Source organism: Doryrhamphus excisus, linkage group LG12 (assembly GCF_037039965.1).
Source record: "Doryrhamphus excisus strain RoL-2023G ecotype Guam linkage group LG12, RoL_Dexc_Guam_v1.1, whole genome shotgun sequence".
Classification (NCBI taxonomy): domain Eukaryota; kingdom Metazoa; phylum Chordata; class Actinopteri; order Syngnathiformes; family Syngnathidae; genus Doryrhamphus; species Doryrhamphus excisus.
The window spans coordinates 4,361,494-4,384,333 of NC_136368.1; the positions used below are offsets into that span (position 1 = coordinate 4,361,494).

Sequence of the window (22,840 nt, forward strand, 5' to 3'; positions counted from 1 at the left end):
GGCGTAGGTTTGAAATATGAACAAATGTGACTTTTTAAAAGTTAGAATATTATAAGAAACAAAACTAAACAAAGTGGTCATTTTTAGAAAATTAGGTTGAGGAAAAAGTAGGAATATTATTGGAATAAAGTAAAAAAATCATAAATAATTACATAATTAAATAATTATTATAATAATTGTTATACTAATAAATAATAATTATTATTCATTCATTTTCTACCACTTTTTCCTCACAAGAGACAATTGAAAAATGCTAAATAAAACCATAGCAAAAATGGGCTAAAAAGAGCAAATGCAAAGGTTCAGCATGAACTGTAACGATATACGTTCTACTCCCAGAGGAAGACGGTCCCACCTGCAAGTGCGTGCGGACAAAAGACTTGCGGCCCGTGTAGTCAAAGTTGCTCTTCATGAGGAAGTAGAGCAGATGGGCGGCGTCGCTGCGGATGGAGCTCAGTTTGGAGTTGCAGCACTTTAAGATCTCATAGCAGAACGCGGCGCACATGTCAGCACGGCCTTCAAAAAATGTGCAGGGAAACTGAAAAGGCAGAAAAGGTACCGTGAGCTGCAGGGACGGGGGCTGAGGCTGATGGAAGCACACACACACACACACACACGCATCATCAGCACCTTGTAGATGAACGTCCGCAGTGAGGTGAAGACCTGCTTCAGGGCCGTTTCGGACTGGTTGATCCGCAGGAAACAGAGGTGGACTTCAAAGACTTTCTTCATCAGTGGACTGTGGCCATTATCAGAGCACAGTTGGGTCTAAGATTGAGAGCAAAGACAGATGATCGAACTGAATTTTTGCAGAATAGTCCTGACTTTGCAAGCAAGCACGTTCTCACAAGAATTTAGTCAAAGTCCACCAAGTAGGATTCCTCATTTCTAAATGCAATATTTTAATACAGCATAGAAAACCTGTTAAATAAAGCTTTTAACATGATTAGAGCTCTTGACATGAAATAACAACCCTATAGTCACATGTACACTCCTATAATACGAGATTTAAGACATAAAAGCTTGTGTGCGTTGCTGCGCCAACTGAGTGGCAAGAATGACAGGAAGTGACGTTGAGGGGGTTCAGAGTTGAGTTTTAGCTCGGTGTGGGTTACGATCGCAACAGGAGCCCATGTTAGGGATTATTGTGGCTATCTGCAATAAAAGCCTGTTGTTCCGACAATCAAGCCTGGTGCTTGTGTGTCTCAGCATTCCACTAAAATGAATACTACATATCATTACAACATCTTTGAATGCCTTGCATTTGTATTTTTTTTCATTTTAGTCATTTTTATGCTTGATAATGCTTATTTTAGGCCAAAAAATATGAAATTGAAAAATATGACAGCCAACTAAAACATCTGAAAAAAGTCATTGATCATTTGTGAATTTTTTTTCTACAAAAATTTGACGTTTATCTGCAGATGACACATCTCACTCAATGTAGCTTAGCAGTCATTTAGGACTATGTGATGTTTTTTCACCAAGCGATGAGATTTCCCTTTTTTTCGGCCGTCCTTGAACACACCATCATTATGTTTGCTTGTGGCCCTACAAGGTCATCTATTCTTACCTTGAAACCCATGATGAAGATGCTGAGGGTGTCCAGGACGGTCAGGCACACCTCGGTGGCGATGTTGGCCTCCAGCACAGAGTGATTTAACACGTCGGCATCCGAGTGGCTGTAAGCTAAGAAGACCAGACGGCTGTAGTGCGTTCAAAGATGATTGCATGTATAATGTCAGCGACAACAGCAGAGAGGTGACGTGATGAAAAAGCTGCACTTCTCCATCATGAACATGTTTGTTATTTTCACTGCAGTTAATCAACAAGCTGCATTTTATGGACAAAAGACCGCAATAAGAGCAAAGATATCTGGCAAGCTGGTAATGTAAAAAAAGCAGGGGTGTCCAAATTGCGGCCCAGGGGCCATTTTCGGCCACAAGCTGTTTTTTTTTTTTTTTTTTTTTTAATCGCCCCGCAGCACATTCCATACAGTAAATATAATTGATCAATAACACTTACAAACAACAACTACAGCAGCAAAAATTGAGTTACAAAGTTAAAGTAAAAATATTTAAAAAAAAACAAAGTTGTCTAATGAAAAACAAGAATACTGTGGTATCATTATTATTATTATTATTATTTTATGAGAAAAAAAACCTCATAATACGAGAAAGAAATTGGTCATTTTAGTAGTATAATATTGAAATACTAAAGAAAAATTACTTTCTTTTTTAAAGTCATAATGAACAATTTTTGGAAAATTAGTTTAGGCAAAAACTTAAAAATACTATGGAAACAAAGTCAAAATATTATTGGAATAAAGTAATAATGTCGCATAATAATAATAAAGTTTTATTCAAGGAGAAAATATTGAAGAAAATAGTTGAAAACAATAGTTAAAAACAACAGACAAACAAAAAAAATAAGAATAAAGTCAAAATATGAGGGGAAATAATGTCATTTTAGGAGCACCAAGAGAAATATGAAAAATATTGAGTTGTAATTTGAGAAAAAAACTAGTTTTTGAAAGATTTGGTTGGGTTCCTATTACGTTCTATTACCTGAATAAAGTAGAACATTTTGAAAATTTAAAAAAATGCAAAAATAGGGGAAAAAGAGCAAAGCTCATCATAATAACAGTCTTTATCGTTTATATCAATATGCTGAGATGCATTTAAAAAATATCCATATTACTTCTTCCTTTCAGTTTTTATTATTTGCCGGAAGAAGTGTGGACACCCGTGCGTGCGTCAATAGCGAGGTCATGTTAAAGTTAATGGCTGTGATTTTAACCCAAGGCAGAGAAGCTTGCTAACAGCCTGCCATCCTGCTACGTTCTTACCATGCTCTACAGATATTCCAAGAATACTGGAAAGCTTTTTTACACTGAAAGCACAAAGAAACTTCAGTAAGAGTCTGACTTTGACACACGGCTTTTTCAACTGAGAAGCAAATAGTCAATCTTCATGATGAGTTTTGAAGGAGATGATGATGATGGTGAAAGCATGAGCAGGCAGGTTTTTTACTGGTGATGAAGATGCTGGGATGATACGGAAATATACATATAAGTATGGACTTACTGTGGTTAAAAGTGTATGAGTTATCCAGGCTGCTGAGCTGCTGCAAGCGGGCATGCATCATTCCCGCCCTGTTACGGGACACGGGCAGAGTCTGAGACTTCCGCTCATGCGCTACGTGTCCTGCCCCGTCCTGGTTCCTGATGAGGAAACAGGACAGAGATGGATGAGTGGCTGACGAGCAGGTTAGGATGACTGTGGCACACTTGCTTCCACTTTGGAACATCACTCGGAAGTTGAAAGAAACCAAAGTGGTTCTAAAGTCAGCGGACAAATATAAAAGTGTGGCAGATCTTTTTACAATCATTTGTGGTCAGGAACATCATGACAGTACTGGGATTTTCATGATGTCACTCAATGCAACACCCAACAACAAGACCCTGTCCCGTATTCTGTCTGCTTACGTCTACAGATGATGTCATACGGTGGAAAATTCGATTTTTTGGCAATCGATGGTAGCTGGCACAGCACAAGTAACGTTCAAATACGTCTGAGAAACATCTGCTTCACCATCACGGGTCCCTTTACCTTACTACCCACTCAAGGTATTAGGGGTTGTTGTTTCTCAAGATGAGGTTTAAATATTCATACAATTAGTAAGAACATTTATTTCAATACTATTTTTATGAGACAAAAAGTCATCTCCCAGAAAACTGCTTTAAAAACATAGATTCATAATTTTTTTGTCTACTTTGGTCATAATGAAAATGACCAAATATGTAATTATTGTTTACCATTTAACCCTTTAAATGCCCATTTGATTAAAAAGGGTCACTGTTTTTATTTTGTACTATTCACATACAATAAATGTGAGAGGGCTGGGGATGAATGGAATATGTAATTATTTTTTGTGTTACATTAGATACTAGATTTTTGGTTATACAAATATGCCATTTCAAAAATAATTTTAACCCTTTAAATGCCCATTTGAACGAATTGTGCCACCTTTTTTTATTTATGACAATAATTCATTTGGTTAAAAAAAAACGACTTAAATATTCATAACATGAATAGCTGTGAATAGCTAGCTAGCTAGAAAGCTAGCGAGATAGCGAAATAGCTAGATAGATAAATAAATAGCTAGCTAGCTAGAAAGCGAGATGGATATATAGACAGACAACTAAATAGCTAGATAGATAGGTAGATAGCTAGCTAGCTAGCTAGCTAGAAAGCTACATAGATATATATACAGATAGCTAAATAGCTAGATAGATAGGTGGATAGCTAGCTAGCTAGCTACATGGGTAGATAGACAAATAGCTAAATAGCTAGATAGAAAGCTAGACAGATACATACATAGCTACCTAGCTAGCTAGATAGCTATCTATGTACATACGTACATAGGTAAATAGCTAGCTAGTTATAACCACAATTTTCAATATAATTTTTAAATTCCACAATATTATCATGCTTGTTTAATTTCAGGTTTTCATTTTGGAAATAAATGATGAATATTCTCTGTCTACAATGTTCCCATTGTGGGTTTATCTATTACACACGATATCCCATTGAAACATGCTGTGGCCGTGAAAACAAACATTTTTCATCCTATAGTTGTCAAAATGTTGCGTATGGCGCGGTCCGTGGAGGAAGACCAGTTATCCGCTTTTCCAACAAATGTAAGAGTCTAAAAAGCGTTAAGATTACACCCATGTAATGCTGAAAAAACTGCATCAAAATACTGTAACGTCAAAAACCGTAAAGCAGCTGAAAACAGATCAAGCCCACATAAATGTACACTTGAGTTTTCAGACGGAATGGCTAAAAAACTTCCATGAGATTAACATTGATGGTGGATGTACAGCACACACACAGCGGTGGCGGCGGCGGCGGCGGCGGCGGCAGCTTCGGCATGCAGGAGCTGAGGCAGAAGTGAGACATGCTTATTGTGATGACAGAAGCAGCCACTGCAACTTCCACACAAGGAGACGAGGACTCGTGCAAGCGAGAAGTGGATTCCACACCCATGGCTTACCCAAGCAGGAGAGGGCAGGAGGCAGCTTTTAATTCACAGCGTTAAACTTGCCAGCGTTTGTTTAGGTGAGTAGAGAAACAGCGGTGGTGGGAGGGGTTAGGGACAGATAAACGCAAACACACAAAGACCCTGAGTCGTTAAGATACTAAACAACAGTCATTGTTGCTTTACAGTCATGATACAGGTGGTCCTCGGTTATGGTTATTTCCTGGTGACCGAGTTACAGCACTTTGTTATGTCTCCCGTGTGTGTCCCAACATTAGCCGCTCGGCTTTGGCCACCTTGATGAATGATGATTGAATGTGAGCAAATGCGCATGGGTCATGGATTCGGTGCGCTGCTACAAAGAGCGCACTTCTAGATCAGCCTGGGATACGAGTTGCTCTCTTTTTATTTATTTCCCCTTCTTCTTGTTCACCTTTTAATCAAAGTACTTCCTATATCCTTCATGCGTTCCTAGACATATCACAGTCAAGGAATTGAGCTTGAGGACCACCTGTACATGTGATGGACTTTCTGACATAATAAATACACAGTGCAACAAAGTCTTCAATATCTGGCGAGAATTTCATAAATGGCTACACAATCCAATCCAACCTGTACGATATCGGCATAAGACAGGGGTGTCCAAAGTATGACTCTAGGGCCATTTTTGATGTTTTTTATTCAAAAAATATTATTTAACAAGAACCCCCCCCCAAAAAACAAACAAAAATCTTTTAATTGTAATTTTACAACAATAACACAGTATGAGGAAACATAATACAATTTAATAGTTAAGAAAAAATCTATATTTATTTTCTTTAAAGTAAAAATATTATGAGGGACAAACAAAACACATTACAGCTACGAGTAAAAATATTATGGGAACAAAGTCCCAACCATGGGGAGAAACTTTGCAAGAAAAAAAGAAATACAAAAAAATTGCTGCAATTTTACATTAATAAAGTCAAAATATTCAGAAAAAAAATGTACTTTCTAACATTTCTAACATGAAAAAGTTGAAATTTTACAAGAATACCTTAGTAATATTATGAGACAAGATAATATCATTTTAGCAAAATAAAGTTGAAATATTCCCAGAAAATATGTCGTACATCATAATATTATTAATTATTATTATTAAACTAAACTAAATAAAAGTTGTAATTTGGGCAAAATTAGGTTGGCCCTTGCTGGAAAAACGTTTGGACACCCCTGTCATAAAAACTATCGAACCTTGATGCAGGATTTAAAAAGCATTGGTAAATATTTGGTTGCCATGGTGACACTCCCACTGCATGTTAATGATCAATCGCATAAAGAAGAGGAAACTGTTGGTGGATCTTACTTGAAGGCAGTGTGGGTTTAAGTTAAAGGTAAATAAAGGCTCCGGAATCAATCAAATTTGTGAAAAAAAAATAGTTTTGTAAACTGCAACATAAAAAATGTGTGTCTGTGTCAATGCCTAAACATTACCTTGCGATGTATCTCTTTCCCATGTATCTGAACTGATGGAGGCACACTCTAACAAGGAAAAAAAAGAAAATCAGTCCAAACATCACAAGTTTAGCAGTTTTCATATCTTGCATCTTGCGCAAATTTTAATGCAATTTTAATAAAACCCAGTCCCGCCCAGACCCTAGCTCCAGTGGCCCCCAAGTAAATTGAGTTTGAGACCCCTGCTCTAGATAGATACATAGACAGGAATAGGAAGTATCACATGTTAATTCATTACAGCTGCTGATATCAGTAATGAAGTGCTGATGTCGGTAAGAAAACCAGTGTATGGCACCTCTAAACATGAGACCTCAAGTCACAATGAGGTTCTGCATCTTACTCAACAAGCGTGAAGAAGTCCATGAGTTCGGCAGAAGAAGCCTTGTTCCAGTAGGTGAACAGAGCATCTGCAGATGGACATGGTTGTCATTCAGTTTTGCTGTGTTTAGTCTAGTTTTAGTGTTGCAGGTGAAGAAGCAATGACATCGTACCCTCAGACATGCTTTTCAGCACATGCAAGAAGCACATGAGGAAGCTCTTGATCTCCGCCTGCTCCAGTTTATCGCATCGAAGCAAGGAGCTGCTGAGTGACGAGGCAGCCTGGTACGGAGACAAAAATCACAGATGCGACCGACTTTTGGAAAAATTATTTGTTGGTGTGGTCAGTGAATGCATCAGAGACGCAGTGTGGAGAACATCAGTGCATGGATAGTTTTATTGACAATACCAGCAATGATATGAATCTGTACTTCATAAAGGTTCCTTTGCTTTTTTTTTTAAGACACTGAATTTATGTGACAGAATTGTTGTGGCATTTTAATTCCGTCAAGTTTTTTTTTTATTATGCTGAAAATTTCATATAATAAAAATGTGTAAGCAAAATCATATTAAAAAAAATCCTTAAAAATATATAATACTAATAAAATAAAAATATTTTACATAATAAAATACAATAATATTTAATAAAATATTTTTTTTAATGTGTGTGTTTTTTTTAAAGTAGTTCATTGTGTCTCAAAGCCAGCCAATCAGCTGTACATCATGGAGTCACGTGATACTGTGGGTTTTGAAACATCTATAAGCATGGAATATGTTCAAACGGAATTGTTATCAACTTAATAAGAAAACTCTGTGTTTTAACAAACTGAATTTCTAAGCATTCTATTTTCTGCTCATTTTTCGACTCCTAAAGAGCAGCTACACACAATAACCCGCACAGAGAGCTTTCTAGAGCTTCCAGAATCTGCACCTATTCCAGCTGTATTTCCATGGATTTGTGATTTCCCGTCAAAACGGTCTGTTTTAATTTATTTCATCCACAAAAAAATTCAGTTCCCCAAATTTAAAATTCAAACAAATTTGATTTTATTACATAAATTCAGTGTCTACATAAAAAACAATTCTAAATATTCTAGAAAACAAAGCCAAATGAGCCCTTACAGTACCTTATCTAAGGAATTGCCCTTTTCTGTGTTGCGCTCAGAAAGACTGTTGCCAGAATCGGTGCTGATGAGAGACCCCCGGGAGTCTGCATGGCGCACAGAATTAATGATGGGTGTAGAGGAGGTGTGAGGGGAGGCTGTAAGAAAGACATTGTTATTAGAATAAAAATAAGCATATTAAGTTTCCCCAGTTTCCACCATCAACCTTCTGTTCTCTCACCAGTGCCAGAGATGACTCCAAAAACATCTTTGTGCAAGCTTGTGTCCAAAAAAGTGCTGGATCTGGGTGGGGTCATCAAAGCATTGGTGAGGAGGGAATCTTCTCTTCCATTCTGCAAGGTTTTAGCAGCCACAAAGCAACATGAATCTTTCTGGGAATTTTTTTTTTTTGATATACAGCAATGTACTCATTGGAGGTGTTACGGATCGCACACCCCTTTCTCTCATGTCTTCAGGCATGCAATGGACAGCTATGGGCGTTTAGCTCATCAGCTAGCGCCCCCCAACGCTCTTTTATCAACTTGACTTTTCAGATAGTGCCTGCCACTTGGAAATATTTATATAGGTACTATTTCATACATTTATTTATTACTGTTATATTTTATTTATTTATTTCAAATAAAAAAAATATTTATTTAAAGTCTATATATAATTATATAAAATATGTATTTTGATAGGGCGGCACGGTGGTCGAGTGGTTAGGGCGCAGACCTCACAGCTAGGACACCAGGGTTCAATTCCACCCTCAGCCATCTCTGTGTAGAGTTTGCATGTTTGCATCATTTTTTGGACCAAAAATCCAGGAATTTGCGGGCTATTAATCTACTGTCAGGCGGCACGGTGGTCAAGTGGTTAGTGCGCAGACCTCACAGCTAGGAGACCAGGGTTCAATTCCACCCTCAGCCATCTCTGTGTAGAGTTTGCATGTTTGCATCATTTTTTGGACCAAAAATCCAGGAATTTGCGGGCTATTAATCTACTGTCAGGCGGCACGGTGGTCGAGTGGTTAGTGCGCAGACCTCACAGCTAGGAGACCAAACCCTCGGCCAATGTCTGTGTGTTTGCATGTTCTCCCCGTGCATGTGTGGGTTTTCTCCGGGTACTCCGGTTTCCTCCCACATTCCAAAAACATGCTAGGTTAATTGGCTAACTCCAAATTGTCCATAGGTATAAATGTGAGTGTGAATGGTTGTTTGTCTATATGTGCCCTGTGATTGGCTGGCCAACAGTCCAGAGTGTACCCCGCCTCTCGCCCAAAGACAGCTGGGATAGGCTCCAGCACCCCCCGCAACCCTCGTGAGGAAAAGCGGTAGAAAATGAATGAATGTATTTTGATGATTTCCTGTGGAAAAAATAGCCTGTTCTCGTCAAAACGAGTTAGCATCAACTGTAGGTGGATGTGTGTAATGTTTATGAAGTAATGTGTAGGGGTCAAGGGGTCAAGGGGTCTCCTTACATTGTGACAGTGGTTCATGGAGAAGGGGGTCACTTCCTTCACATTGAGTCTGTTGACATTCTCCTGAAGCAAACCAAACAGGGGCAAGTAGAGCGTTGCCAACCTCGCTTGCTGACTCTGGGAAAGCAAACAAAAAAAAACCTCCTCAGCAGCAAGTCTCCGACGTCATCTGACACCGAGGTGAATTCAAAGGAAGGCGATGTAACGCACTTTTGAGGTGTAGCGGTCGTCAAAGGTGTGCTTTATCATCAGGTTCTTCAACACCTGGATGGCGATCTGTCGAATATCCCTGAATTCCTGTAGAGCTGCGTTGACCTCCCGTAGAAGCAGCCCGACCAGGAAGTGGTTTTTACAAAAGTCATCAGTCAGCGAGTAGTCCAGCTGCAGGTCTGAGGGATAAGAAGTAGTCGGATGAAAAAAAACAAACTACCAAAACATGGAACTGTAATGTTCCTTATCTAAATATCATCTCCCACAGTGACACCGGAAAATAAAACATCTATAGATAAGCAATCAAGTTGTTGTAATTTTCAGTGGTGGAGAACTACAGTCAGTATTCAAAACTCAAATTTTTTCCCCTCCCAAAATAGGCCATTTTCCCCATTCACCATAAGCCTGGAGTCAAAGTGTTTCAAATTCCGCACTTTGTTCGACCACACTTGAAGGCACCATAATTGCTGTTTGGCTACATTAGCGCTAGCTTCGACAGTCAGTCCGGCCTCAAATTTTACAGTGAGGAGAACACAAATTAATAAAAGAGCATTCGCCTCCCATGCTCAGTGACTAAATAGGATAGCTCTCATACATAAAGCCATATCATTTCTTATTATGTATTGCGTAAAAGATATACATCAAAACCCATGCTAGCACACATGCGCTATGTGCTAGCTGTTGTACACCAACAAATACGCACATTAGTACTCAGTGACATCGTTAAACCTTACCTTTATATATTCCTACATTGTATCAGCATTTGGCACCAAACATGAAGTGGGAGAAAAATGAGAAAAATAGTATAGCAGTCTATTCGTGTAGTGCGGCAGAACTTTAGCACACACACAATGGTGCATTCAAGTAATCGAACAAAATGGGAGAAGTCGTCGCTCACTACATGTCAAAGATGTGGGATTTCAAATTGTATATTGTAATAAATAAATAAAATAATGTCCCATATTTCCAAAATGTGTATGCATTTACATATTATTTTTTAAAAGTTTTTAATAATAGGTGGCCGACAAATCAAAAGGAATGAAGTAAATCTGTTTATTTTCCAGCTAAAACCTGGTCAATCACAATATAAAAGCAAAGCGAGGTTAAATGAGATTAAATTGGTGAGGATTTCCATTGTTGGAGTGAGCTGCTATTCTTCATTTCAAGTGATTATTGTGGACAAACAGGCAAAATCACACAAATATGAAACCAGGTACCTTCATAAAAATATTATTATAGGTGTAGCTCTTTAAATACTGTAATGGCCTGTGCAGATCAGAAAAAAATATGCAGGTGCAGTATTTATTTCCCTTATTTGGCTGCATTCATTCAAATGACAAATAAGGAGATTATTATTATTTTTTTGCATTGTTGATGTTTATCCTAACATGCAAGCAGCAAACCTTCCACCTACCTACTGGAGTATCGTATGACTCCACTGTATCATAAGGAGATGGTAAAGATACATGACAAAAGAAACCAGGAAAAACAGGAAGGTAAAGTCAGCGATCGCAACAAAGAAAAATTAGCTACAGAAGTCTTTTTGGACCTTGGTCATCGCCCGCTCACCTTGAAACCTCAGGATCCGTCCCCGTCCAAAAGGCATAGGCAAGTTTAGAGGAACGTAATGCTCGTGGTTGCACACAACACGCAGGAACTCAAACTTGAACTCAAAGAGTGTCTGTGCAAAATCATTATGAGAAATTAAAATTGTCATCAAATGGGAGAGAAGCATAAAGTGGAAATATTTAATTCTACCTTTGGGTCTCCGGGCACAAAACAGTTGATGTAGTTGTTGATCTGTTTGAACACAAAGCCTCTGTCCATCAGGTTGAAACAACGCTGCAGAACGGCAAGCAAGCAGAGACATCTTGTCAATATTCATGAAGAAGACACCAGTTGCATTCATGTTGAAATCGTACGCCCACCTTGATGAAGACCGCCAGGCTGTGGTTGGCGTTCCTGGCTGCGTCCAGGTTATCTTTGTACTTCTGAGTGATGTGAGGCATCATCATGTTGACCACAGTCTCCACTGTGTGATGGAAGGATGCTGAGAAACGCTGATTCCGGGACAGCTGATGGACACAGCCAAAGGATGTGATGTGGGCCGCTCGTCCCAATACTTTTATTTAGATATTTTTAACATTATAATTTGGTATGATGTACGGTGTATATGTATATTTAATATTTTAAACATAATATTTGGGTTTGATATATTAATATACATACCATTTAGTTTTAGATTTAACATTTATATTTATATTTTTACCATTATATTTAGGTTTGAAATATGAATATATTTACCATTTAGTTTTAGATTTAACATTTATATATTTATATTCTATATTTTTAACATTATATTTAGGTTTGTTATATGAATATATTTACCATCTAGTTTTAGATTTAACATTTATATTTATATTATTTAACATTATATTTAGGCTTGATATATGAATATATTTACCATTTAGTTTTAGATTTTTACATTTATATTTATATTCTATATTTTTAACATTATATTTAGGTTTGATATATGAATATATTTACCATTTAGTTTTAGATTTTTACATTTATATTTATATTCTATATTTTTAACATTATATTTAGGTTTGATATATGAATATATTTACCATCTAGTTTTAGATTTAACATTTATATATATATTCTATATTTTTAACTTTATATTTAGGTTTGATATATGAATATATTTACCATCTAGTTTTAGATTTAACATTTATATTTATATTTTTAACATTATATTTAGGTTTGTTATATGAATATATTTACCATCTAGTTTTAGATTTAACATTTATATTTATATTTTTAACATATTTAGGTTTGATATATGAATATATTTACCATTTAGTTTTAGATTTCACATTTATATTTATATTTTTAACATTATATTTAGGTTTGTTATATGAATACATTTACCATCTAGTTTTAGATTTAAAATTTATATTCTATATTTGTAACATTATATTTAGGTTTGTTATATGAATATATTTACCATCTAGTTTTAGATTTAACATTTATATTTATATTTTTAACATTATATTTAGGTTTGTTATATGAATATATTTACCATCTAGTTTTAGATTTAACATTTAAATTTATATTTTTAACATATTTAAGTTTGATATATGAATATATTTACCATCTAGTTTTAGATTTAACATTTATATTTATATTTTAACATTATATTTAGGTTTGAAATATGAATATATTTACCATTTAGTTTTAGATTTAACATTTATATTTATATTCTATATTTTTAACATTATATTTAGGTTTGATATATGAATATATTTACCATTTAGTTTTCGATTTAACATTTATATTTAGCATTTTGGATATAGATTTGAAGAAAATGATGTGAAGAAAATGAGTTAAATGTGATCTGAATATTCCAACTATATCAGGTACAAAAGTACGACTGAACGTCGGCGATCCACAAGACCTGACATGTTGCAAACTCGCAGCCAATCGGATGTGCTGTCACGCAGCAGACACGGGCAGACGCCTCTGAGTCAACTGCAAGTCAACCTTGTGGCAAACTCACCTTCACCTTGTAGCTTTCAATCAAGTACTGAGCCATGGACTTGACTAAGGCTTCAAAGAAATACCAGGAGTACTGGAAGCAAGAAAGATGGAGGTGTAATTACACACAAATCCCCGGTTAAAAATGCCGCTGTGTCACCTTGAGCAGCTTGTTGCACGTGAGAAAGTCGGTGGAAGGCTTCAGGATGGCAGTCATGGCTTTGGCCAGTTCTTCGTGCACCGTTCGGACGGTGGAAGCCGTGAAGGGTTCAGTCTTGAAAACAAACTGCGAGATGAAAGATAGGGATAAAGAGGAAGCCTCCAGCATAAACAGGAAATAAATATGAACGTTAAAACTGAAGGCAACCTTGACGTATGATCTCAGGTAGTGCTCCAACCCCTCCTCATGGCACTGGGCTACGATGTGGATCATGACTCTGCAACATCAAGCAAGAAAAGGCAGAAAGATCTCAGCAGAGGTCTCTCATGAATGTGTTGTCTGCTGAAGATACGTGCCTGGTGACGTTGACCGATACGTCTTCCTGGCTCGCGCTGGTCAGCACCCTGAACAGCTGATTGAGGATGGTGGGCAGGAACTTGATCATCACGTGACTCTCCATTGCGTGCAGACTCTAATGGAAGAGTAGGAGATAGGTGGATGTTGGAGAAGTATCATTACGACCGGCATCCATCCATTATCTATACTGATGATGCTCTGGAGGCTGGGTTTGGTGCTGACCAGCAATTTAAAGTCTCGTATGTTTTGAGTCAGCTGTGAAGAGCGTGAGCACAAATGGTGAAGATGAGAACCTGTATGAGTGACTCTCGAGTCTTCATGGAGTATCCGTGAATCAGTCAAACTTGACTTTTAATGAAAGAGTGACTCTCGAATCTTCATGGAGTATCCGTGAATCAGTGAAACTTGACTTTTAACGGAGCATCTGTGAATGAGTGACTCTCGAATCTTCATGGAGTATCCGTGAATCAGTCAAACTTGACTCTTAATGGAGCATCTGTAAATGAGTGACTCTTGAGTCTTCATGGAGTATCCGTGAATCAGTGAAACTTGACTTTTAATGGAGCATCTGTAAATGAGTGACTCTCGAGTCTTCATGGAGTATCCGTGAATCAGTGAAACTTGACTCTTAACGGAGCATCTGTGAATGAGTGACTCTCGAATCTTCAAGGAGTATCCGTGAATCAGTGAAACTTGACTCTTAACGGAGCATCTGTAAATGAGTGACTCTCGAGTCTTCATGGAGTATCCGTGAATCAGTCAAACTTGACTTTTAACGGAGCATCTGTAAATTAGTGACTCTCGAATCTTCATGGAGTATCCGTGAATCAGTCAAACTTGACTTTTAACGGAGCATCTGTGAATGAGTGACTCTCGAGTCTTCATGGAGTATCCGTGAATCAGTCAAACTTGACTTTTAACGGAGCATCTGTAAATTAGTGACTCTCGAATCTTCATGGAGTATCCGTGAATCAGTGAAACTTGACTTTTAACAGAGCATCTGTAAATGAGTGACTCTCGAGCCTTACTTTGTTGTGTTGAAAAACAATCAGACAACATTTGAATGCACACCTTCAGGTACTTGACCAGTTCACCTCCTGATTCCTGAGGCGATGACGCCATGCTCTGACAGTGATGAAAGAAATTGTGCAAATGCTGATCCTGAAACACAGATACCGTTCGTTATAACCGTTCGTTATAACCATTCGTTGGAATCACTGTGGTTACAAGAGAACTCAGCTGAGAATTCAGGCATCTGATTTGAAGATAAAACAAAGCTAACCTGCGTGTAAATAGTGGACACCAGATGAGTGGACACCTTAAATAAAGGCTTGCCGCCATCCACCCATTTGACTTCAGGACTGGAGTGCTGGAAGTAAGAAAAACAGACATTGTGGATCCCCATATATTCATCATTCCGGGACCGAAAATAGGCTGTTTTATTGAAGTATACATTTATTTTATATGTATTTGTCAATTATCAATTTGTTTTTTGCCATTCGTCTTATTTGGTCCTGGAACGTAACCCACACAAAAGCGGGGATCTATGGTGTGTCATTTGTGGGCCTACTGCACATTCTAAAAATACAAGAAAACAACAGCAAAAATGAAAAAAAAAAAAAAAAACAGCAATAAGGTGAAATACTGAGAAAATAAAATAAAAATATTATGAGGGAAAAAATGTCATCAAATGTTATAATTTTATGAAAATAAAGTCAGAATGTTGTAAGGAAAAACATGTAATTTTTAGAAGCGTAAAGTTGAAATATTATATTATATTATATTATATTATATTATATTATATTATATTATATTATATTATATTATATTATATTATATTATATTATATTATATTATATTATATTATATTATATTATATTATATTATATTATATTATATTATATTATATTATATTATATTATATTATATTATATTATATTATATTATATTATTAGTATTTCCTATTATTAGTTGAAAAAGGATGTTATTTTCTAAAGTCGAAATATTATGAGAATAAAACAAAATTAAGAATTAACTTTTGAAAAATTAGTTTGGGAGGGAGTTCTGATAGTAGGAGAATATAGTTAAAATATTATGAAAAAAAACAGGAAATAAGGTATCATTTATTGTATGAGGGGAAAAACGTGTCATTTAGAAACATAAAGTTGCAATACATATATTACAAAAAATATATATTTATTCTTCTGAAGTCATCGTATTATGAAGAACAAAAACTGAAGTTGCAAATTCTGGAAAATGAAGTTATGATAACTCAGAAATAAAGACAACACATCATGGGAATAAAGTTATGACATTATAAGGAAAAGAAAATGTAAATGTTGACTTGTTTGGGAAAAAACAGAAAATGGAAAAATTTGCAAAAAAAGTGTAATTTGAGAAGAAAAAGTTATTATATTAAATGATAGACTTTTGATGCAGACATATATTAAGGATTATGCCGCCGATACCGATCCCAATAATCCTTGAGTGGGCTGATACTAATCAAAATACTTCCTATGACTTCACAAAAGCGGGCTTGATATTAATGATGCAATACAAGCCGTGAGTGGTTACCTTGCCGGAACCTTCCTGGCAGCTGAGATACCCAGCAGGCAGGTTGGCCGCCACGGGGATGTGACACTCGTTCATGATGACGCGGCCGTCTTTCAGCAAAGGAAGCCAGGCGTAACCCACTGAGAAAGAACGAGGAATGTAAAGTGTTCCCCGGGGACGTGGTACATCTCACGTAGACGACGCTACCTTGCGTTTCAACCTGCTCTCTCTTTTTCGTGCTGGCCTTGCTGTTGCTCTCGCAGCTGACGTGGTAGAACGTGAAGAGCAGGTGGTGTTTCTCGTGAAGCTGGGTCGGAAGCTCAATCTTGAACTGGGATGAAAGCACCCACAAGTAAACATTTGCGGATTGGAAATAACATGAAATAGGACGCTTACCTCATCATAGAATTCAGGGTTATGCTGGTGATGTAATACTGCTGCAAATGCGTTTTTAGTAAACAAAGGTCCTCCAGGCCGCCCATAGATGCACTGTGAAATGATAGCAATGTCTGGTTAAAGCTTCTGGTCGCACTTCGAGGAGCTTTTTGCAGGATATGGTTACCTTTAGTGGTAAAGCATCTTCATCATCTGAGTCCATGAACTCGATGCACACAGCTAAGTTCCTCGCCTTTTGTTAAACGACAACGATTGTTCCGGTTAATCACAAAAAATACAACATGAGGGAAAACAGATTGTGCTATATATAAGTTATTAATTTATCTCTATTTATGTGTCATGGTGCTGCTCCTAACAACATTTCAGACACAAGACAAAAAGATAAAGCCGAGGGAGCGGGGTAATGGTTACATCAGGGGTGTCCAAAATGTGGCCCTGAAGAAATGTGCAGCTCCCAGCTGCTTTTATTGGCCCCCATCACATTTTAAAAATATAATTTAACAAAAAAAAAAAAGAAAAACAGCATTAATATTACAGGAATAAAGTCAAAATATTAAAAGAAACATGTTAATTAAGTCTTCATATTATGTAAAACAAAAAAAGTTATAATTTTGGAAAATTTAGATTGCAGATAAATTTACATGCTGAGAATATACACAAAATATTACACTAAAAGTCACTATTATGAGAGACAATTTACAAGAAGAAAGTTGAAAAGGTTGGTTAAAAAAAACGGCCGTAATTGTACAAGAATATAATTTTTTACAAGAAAAAAAAATCATCTTCTAACCACAAAAAAGTCACAATTTTAGGAGAATAAAATCATAATATTATGAGCAAAAATAATACAATTAAAGTAAAAATATTAAAGACAAAAAAATCGTGGTGATATTATGAGAAACAGACTATTTGGGGGGGAAAATGTTATAATATTATGGGAATTAAGTCAAAATATTCTAGGCAAAAAGTCGTAATACCAAACATAATTTTTTACAAGAAAAAAAATCATCTTCTAACCACAAAAAAGTCACAATTTTAGGAGAATAAAATCATAATATTATGAGGAAAAATAATACAATTAAATAAAAAATATTAAAGACAAAAAAATTGTGGTGATATTATGAGAAACAAACTATTTGGGTGGGAAAATGTTATAATATTATGGGAATTAAGTCAAAATATTCTGGGCAAAAAATTGTAATACCAAACATAATTTTTTTACAAGAAAAAAAATCATCTTCTAACCACAAAAAAGTCACAATTTTAGGAGAATAAAATCATAATATTATGAGGAAAAATAATACAATTAAAGTAAAAATATTAAAGACAATAGATATCGTGGTGATATTATGAGAAACAAACTATTTGGGGGGAAAATTTTATAATATTATAGGAATTAAGTCAAAATATTCTGTCAAAAATTCGTAATACCAAAACAAAAAAAAACCTCCAAAAAACCTAAAAAAATAATTAGGAAAAAAGAGTAAATACTAATAATAAGCTTTGACACCTACATATATGACAAAGTTGAGATGCATTTTTTTAACTTTTTTGCAAAACTACATGTGTTGCTTTACAAAATATCAAATTGCATTCTTTCATTTGTCACCATGGGGGCCATCGCTGGTATATTTTGGACACCCCTGCTTTGTATCATTCAATTCTTGTGCGTCACAAAATACATGTACATTATTGTGGCCACTAGATGTCGCCAAATAAGGCTGTAGAAAGTTAAATGTCATACATAAGTCATATCAGTCACATCTGACAACGCCAGCCAAACACTGCAAAAAGGTGTGTTAAGGAGCTTGGGATACCTTTGCAAAGGACTTCTGTCCGTCATACTTCAAGTGCTTGGGGTAGACGTAGAAGTGATTGTTGTAGATGGTGAAGGGTTGGGAGCATTTGGCGATGTATGGCACAAACTCCTCCACCTCAAAGAAGATGCTGCTTTTCTCGCTCACATCCAGCTGCTTCACGGGAATGTAGGATGAAGAAATGCAATCTGCGACGCGACAAAAATCACATCAACAATCTGCAGGAAGGAGAAACCACTGCAAGACAAGCTGAGTGAGACCTTACTGGTTAAGTCGGGGGCGACGTTATCGATGGTGACGTCGATGTTTCCCAGGATAACGGGAAGCTTTGCCATCTTCTCTGGCCTGGAATGATACAACTGTTAAAGATGTCTGCTGTCATAAACACTGAATGGAAGGCATCGATCGGGGTGTTTAACAAGCTGAAGGAACATTTGATTTATGTTAGCAATGGGCGGCTTTCCAAAAGGTGCCCGGTGCGTACTTCCTGAAGTCAGCCAGCAGTTTGAGCATGTCGTCGTTGCACAGCTTGTTGCTGTCCTGTCTGTACAGCGGCGAGAAGCGGGCGCTTTTGTCCAGCGTCCCTGAAGCGTCTTTGAACAGCGGCCTGCAACAAAGATAACTGACTGTATAAAAAATATATACGGTCTCACTAAAAAAAAATATATAAAAAATATAAGTCACATTGATATTTTGTAAACCTTCTCAGAAGTCATATCGTGTATAGTTCAAGGAAAAAATACATATGAGCTTTGTGTTTTACAGTACTTGACAAAGCACATTTACTAATATTAACTTCATGTTTTTTTGGACATTTTCCAAATATTTCAACTTCCTTCTTAATTAATATTTGTAAATTTCCGCCTCACCCTTATAATATCTTAACTTTTTCCCAACCTAATTTTCAAGAAATTTCTTGGTTTTTCATACTATACCAACCTTTTAATTTTAAATAATTTTTTTTTCTTTATTACTTCACCTCTATGCTACTTTTTTCTCTTAATATTTTGGCTTTATTCTTGGAAAATGATAGCTGGTTTTCATTTTTGTTGTTGGTGTTTTTTTTAGGTCGATTTCTGTGTTTCACAACTTTATTTCTGTGTTTCTCATAATATTACCATTTAAAAAATAAAACATTGTTTCTGTAATATAATAATAATAATAAAAACTCTAAACTACTAAAATTACATAATCTTTCCTCGTAATATTACAGATTTATTGGTGTAAAATTGCAACATTTTTTGTTCTCATTACAATACACATTTTCTCTTAATATTTTCACTTTATTCTTGTATAATGTATTTTTTTGATTTTCAAACAATTCTTTTTGTGAATTCATTATGACTTAATTCTTCAATATTGTAACTTTTTGAAATAAATTACAACTTTATCAGTTATTTTGTTTTTCCCATCATATTAGCACTTAAAAAAACACATCTTTGAAATTTCATGTCTTTAAAGGGACTTTAAAGACATATTTATTTCTCTTTTCTGTACATATAACACAAGAAAACGAGTTACTATGGGCTAGCTAACAATGGACGTCATGGGAAATATCTATTTTGATGCTAAAACTAAAAAAAAACCCACAGTGTTCCATTTACATTACAACTGACTTGACTATTATTAACCACGCTATAATGATATTATCATTGTAGAAGCTAACATGAAAAACTATATATGGCGGACTAACACGTCTCGCTAACCGATCGCTTCGGCGTCATTCACAGACGGAAGAGTGGATAGCGAGCTCTGAATTAGTAAGTGTTGTCGCGTGTTGTTGACGGAAATAGCACAAGTATGTGTATTAATGCAGAAAGGAGTTTGGGTAATGTTTCAAATAATCAAAATATGGCAAGACACTATAACTATTCCATGTTTATCATCAGTGTACGTGTTAATGCATGAACGTAACATGGATATCAAACCATGCAATGTAGTCGAAATAGGTGTGTCCCAATGACAGCATTGTAAGCTACCTCATATTAACTCAGAACTGCACTTTGCATACCCCTGACTAAATGTATTATGATATTTTGAAAATAATATGGAGCCAATAATCTCTTTTGGGAAGATTTTCTGCAAGATTTTGGAGGATACAGCTGCAGAACCTGCGGGAGGGTCTTAGTTCTACATTAGTTCACCCCAAAGGTGTTTTAAGGTCAGGACTCTGTCGGACCCAGTGGAGCTCATACACATAAACGGGTTTACCTTGCTGCCCAAGCGAAGGGCATCCTGTACTGGCCTAAGCGGCTGCATGCCAGCTTGGCGTTTTTTAGGACCTTCTGAGCCACCTAGTAAAAAAAACATGAAAATAATATTAATATTTTCTTAAGATGGACATTTATGTGTTTGGTCAGGATAAGGTCTCACGTGGACCAGACCTTGGTGGAGTCGGAACTCTTCATGTAAGGCTCGGCACAGTGGTTGATTCCCCCCTGCAGCACCTTCTCAATGCGAGCCACCAGGAAGATATCAGGATGGGGGCATGTGACCGAGAACACTCCCTGTCCAGAATTACAGACAGAATTTCGTTACGTTGGCAACGCCTTCATTTTGGTTTCATGCTGTTTTCACCTGTCGGGGATAACGTAAGACTGTCTCCGGGACCCCGTGCTCCAAGCGTGGACCTTCAGGGTAAGCGTCTCCGCCTCCGTTTATATACTGACTGTCATAATTGGGCATCATGCCCCTGACAGATGGATGGTTGAGGTCCACGTGGAAATCAGACGAGATCTTCCTTCCATTCTGGATGTCGAACAGCGACAGAGTGACGTAGAAAGGCTCCACCTGAAGAAGCAAGCATGCGTACGGTAATAGACCCCGCACGCTAACACCGCTCCACCGACTTGTGTTTTATTGGGGAGGGGAAAAAGTACAACGTTTACATTGGTTGTGGGCCCCTCCTCGTTTTCAGCCACGCAGCTTTGCAGATTAAACGAGAGGTCGTTGCAGTTCACCAGCACACGCTTGCCAAACTTCTCTTCAAACTGCTTCACATCTGGTTCGATTCCGGAGAAGTCCAGTTTCTAAAAAAAAGAGTACAAGACAATGTGTCAGGTGTACGGGGTGTGTACCAGTACAAGTACTGTGTCGTACTAGCGCATGTAGAGATATCATAAGGGAATGACTCTACCTGTGTGTCAGGGTCAAGAATGAACAGCTTCAGTCTCGTCTCGTTCCTCATCCTTGATTCGATATCTCGTGCGCTCTAAACAAAAAAAATACAAAAGAAAACATAATTACATAATAATAATTTATATAATAATAATAATTTATTTTTTTTCAATATTTTTTAAATAAAATATGTTTTAAAAAATACTAAAGAAAGCATAATAATAACATAATAATAATTTATAGAACATTATAATAATAATTTATTTTTTAAAATATGTTTTAATAATTTTTTTTAAATACAAAAGAAAGCATAATTACATAATAATAAATTATAGAACATTATAATAATAATTTATTTAGTAACATATTTTTTATTATTAATAAATACTTTTTAAGAATTTAAAAACATTCAAATTTGCTTTAATTTGGTCAATTTAATTACTATTTGTATAAAAATATGAAAAACCAAAAGAAAACATAATTACATAATAATAAAATTTTTAAAATGTTTTTTTAAAAATAAAAATACCAAAGAAAACATAATTACATAATAATAATTTATAGAATATAATAATAATGTATTTTTTTTAAATATTTGTATTATTAATTAATACTTTTTAAGAATTTTAAAAAATTCATATTTGTTTTAATTTGGTCAATTTAATTACTATTTGTATAAAAATATGAACAAATATTTACTTATTATTTATAAAGACAAACACAAATAATAAATAGTACAATAATAGTAAAATAAGATAAGATTTACATAAGATTTAAAATAGTGCTGTCAAATGATCACCATTGAAAAAAATTAGTTTCATTATAATGTATATAATATATATATAATTGCTGTGGATTAATTCTAATTAATCACGATCTAATTCCTTTTAAATCAACATTAGTTGTGTTTTATTTTGCATGAGCAAGGGGACACATTAGCTAGCAGAATCCCCGACTAAATATGCTTACCTGAAAACTGTCCATGCTGCCAGAGGAACTGTCGGACTTTCCGAGATCATCATCTAGGAAAAATAAACAAACATGTATCACTCGGGGCACATATAGACAAACAACCATTCACACTCACATTCATACCTATGGACAATTTGGAGTCGCTAATTAACCTAGCATGTTTTTGGAATGTGGGAGGAAACCCACGTATGCACGGGGAGAACATGCAAACTCCATACAGAGATGGAATTGAACTCAGTTCTCCTAGCTGTGAGGCCTGTGTGCTAACCACTTGACCGCCGTG

The 22,840-nt window shown here is 36.0% G+C and overlaps 1 protein-coding gene across 9 annotated transcripts in view; it reads right to left on the reverse strand.

Annotated features, from left to right (window-relative positions):
- Positions 1-22,840, reverse strand: part of LOC131136350 (dedicator of cytokinesis protein 9) — a 97,783-nt gene that overhangs the window by 14,118 nt on the left and 60,825 nt on the right. For 5 of the 9 annotated variants that reach the window (XM_078795341.1, XM_078795338.1, XM_078795336.1 and 2 more), the window contains exons 9-41: positions 22,555-22,607; positions 21,605-21,679; positions 21,357-21,497; positions 21,046-21,258; positions 20,853-20,975; positions 20,680-20,762; positions 18,953-19,075; positions 18,734-18,813; positions 18,469-18,656; positions 16,818-16,883; positions 16,652-16,744; positions 16,463-16,586; positions 16,277-16,395; positions 14,985-15,071; positions 14,774-14,863; positions 13,702-13,817; positions 13,553-13,622; positions 13,346-13,471; positions 13,208-13,279; positions 11,574-11,720; positions 11,404-11,487; positions 11,215-11,326; positions 9,646-9,824; positions 9,436-9,552; positions 8,200-8,311; positions 7,983-8,116; positions 7,029-7,137; positions 6,878-6,944; positions 6,517-6,564; positions 3,087-3,223; positions 1,574-1,689; positions 631-768; positions 356-538 (exon numbers count right to left, since the gene is read on the reverse strand). In XM_078795341.1, the coding sequence (XP_078651467.1) occupies positions 356-538; positions 631-768; positions 1,574-1,689; positions 3,087-3,223; positions 6,517-6,564; positions 6,878-6,944; positions 7,029-7,137; positions 7,983-8,116; positions 8,200-8,311; positions 9,436-9,552; positions 9,646-9,824; positions 11,215-11,326; positions 11,404-11,487; positions 11,574-11,720; positions 13,208-13,279; positions 13,346-13,471; positions 13,553-13,622; positions 13,702-13,817; positions 14,774-14,863; positions 14,985-15,071; positions 16,277-16,395; positions 16,463-16,586; positions 16,652-16,744; positions 16,818-16,883; positions 18,469-18,656; positions 18,734-18,813; positions 18,953-19,075; positions 20,680-20,762; positions 20,853-20,975; positions 21,046-21,258; positions 21,357-21,497; positions 21,605-21,679; positions 22,555-22,607 (3,725 nt within the window). Of the gene's footprint in view, positions 1-355; positions 539-630; positions 769-1,573; positions 1,690-3,086; positions 3,224-6,516; positions 6,565-6,877; positions 6,945-7,028; positions 7,138-7,982; positions 8,117-8,199; positions 8,312-9,435; positions 9,553-9,645; positions 9,825-11,059; positions 11,084-11,214; positions 11,327-11,403; positions 11,488-11,573; positions 11,721-13,207; positions 13,280-13,345; positions 13,472-13,552; positions 13,623-13,701; positions 13,818-14,773; positions 14,864-14,984; positions 15,072-16,276; positions 16,396-16,462; positions 16,587-16,651; positions 16,745-16,817; positions 16,884-18,468; positions 18,657-18,733; positions 18,814-18,952; positions 19,076-20,679; positions 20,763-20,852; positions 20,976-21,045; positions 21,259-21,356; positions 21,498-21,604; positions 21,680-22,554; positions 22,608-22,840 lie in introns of all 9 variants that reach the window. The other 4 variants (XM_078795342.1, XM_078795343.1, XM_078795337.1 and 1 more) reach the window with 3 other exon arrangements.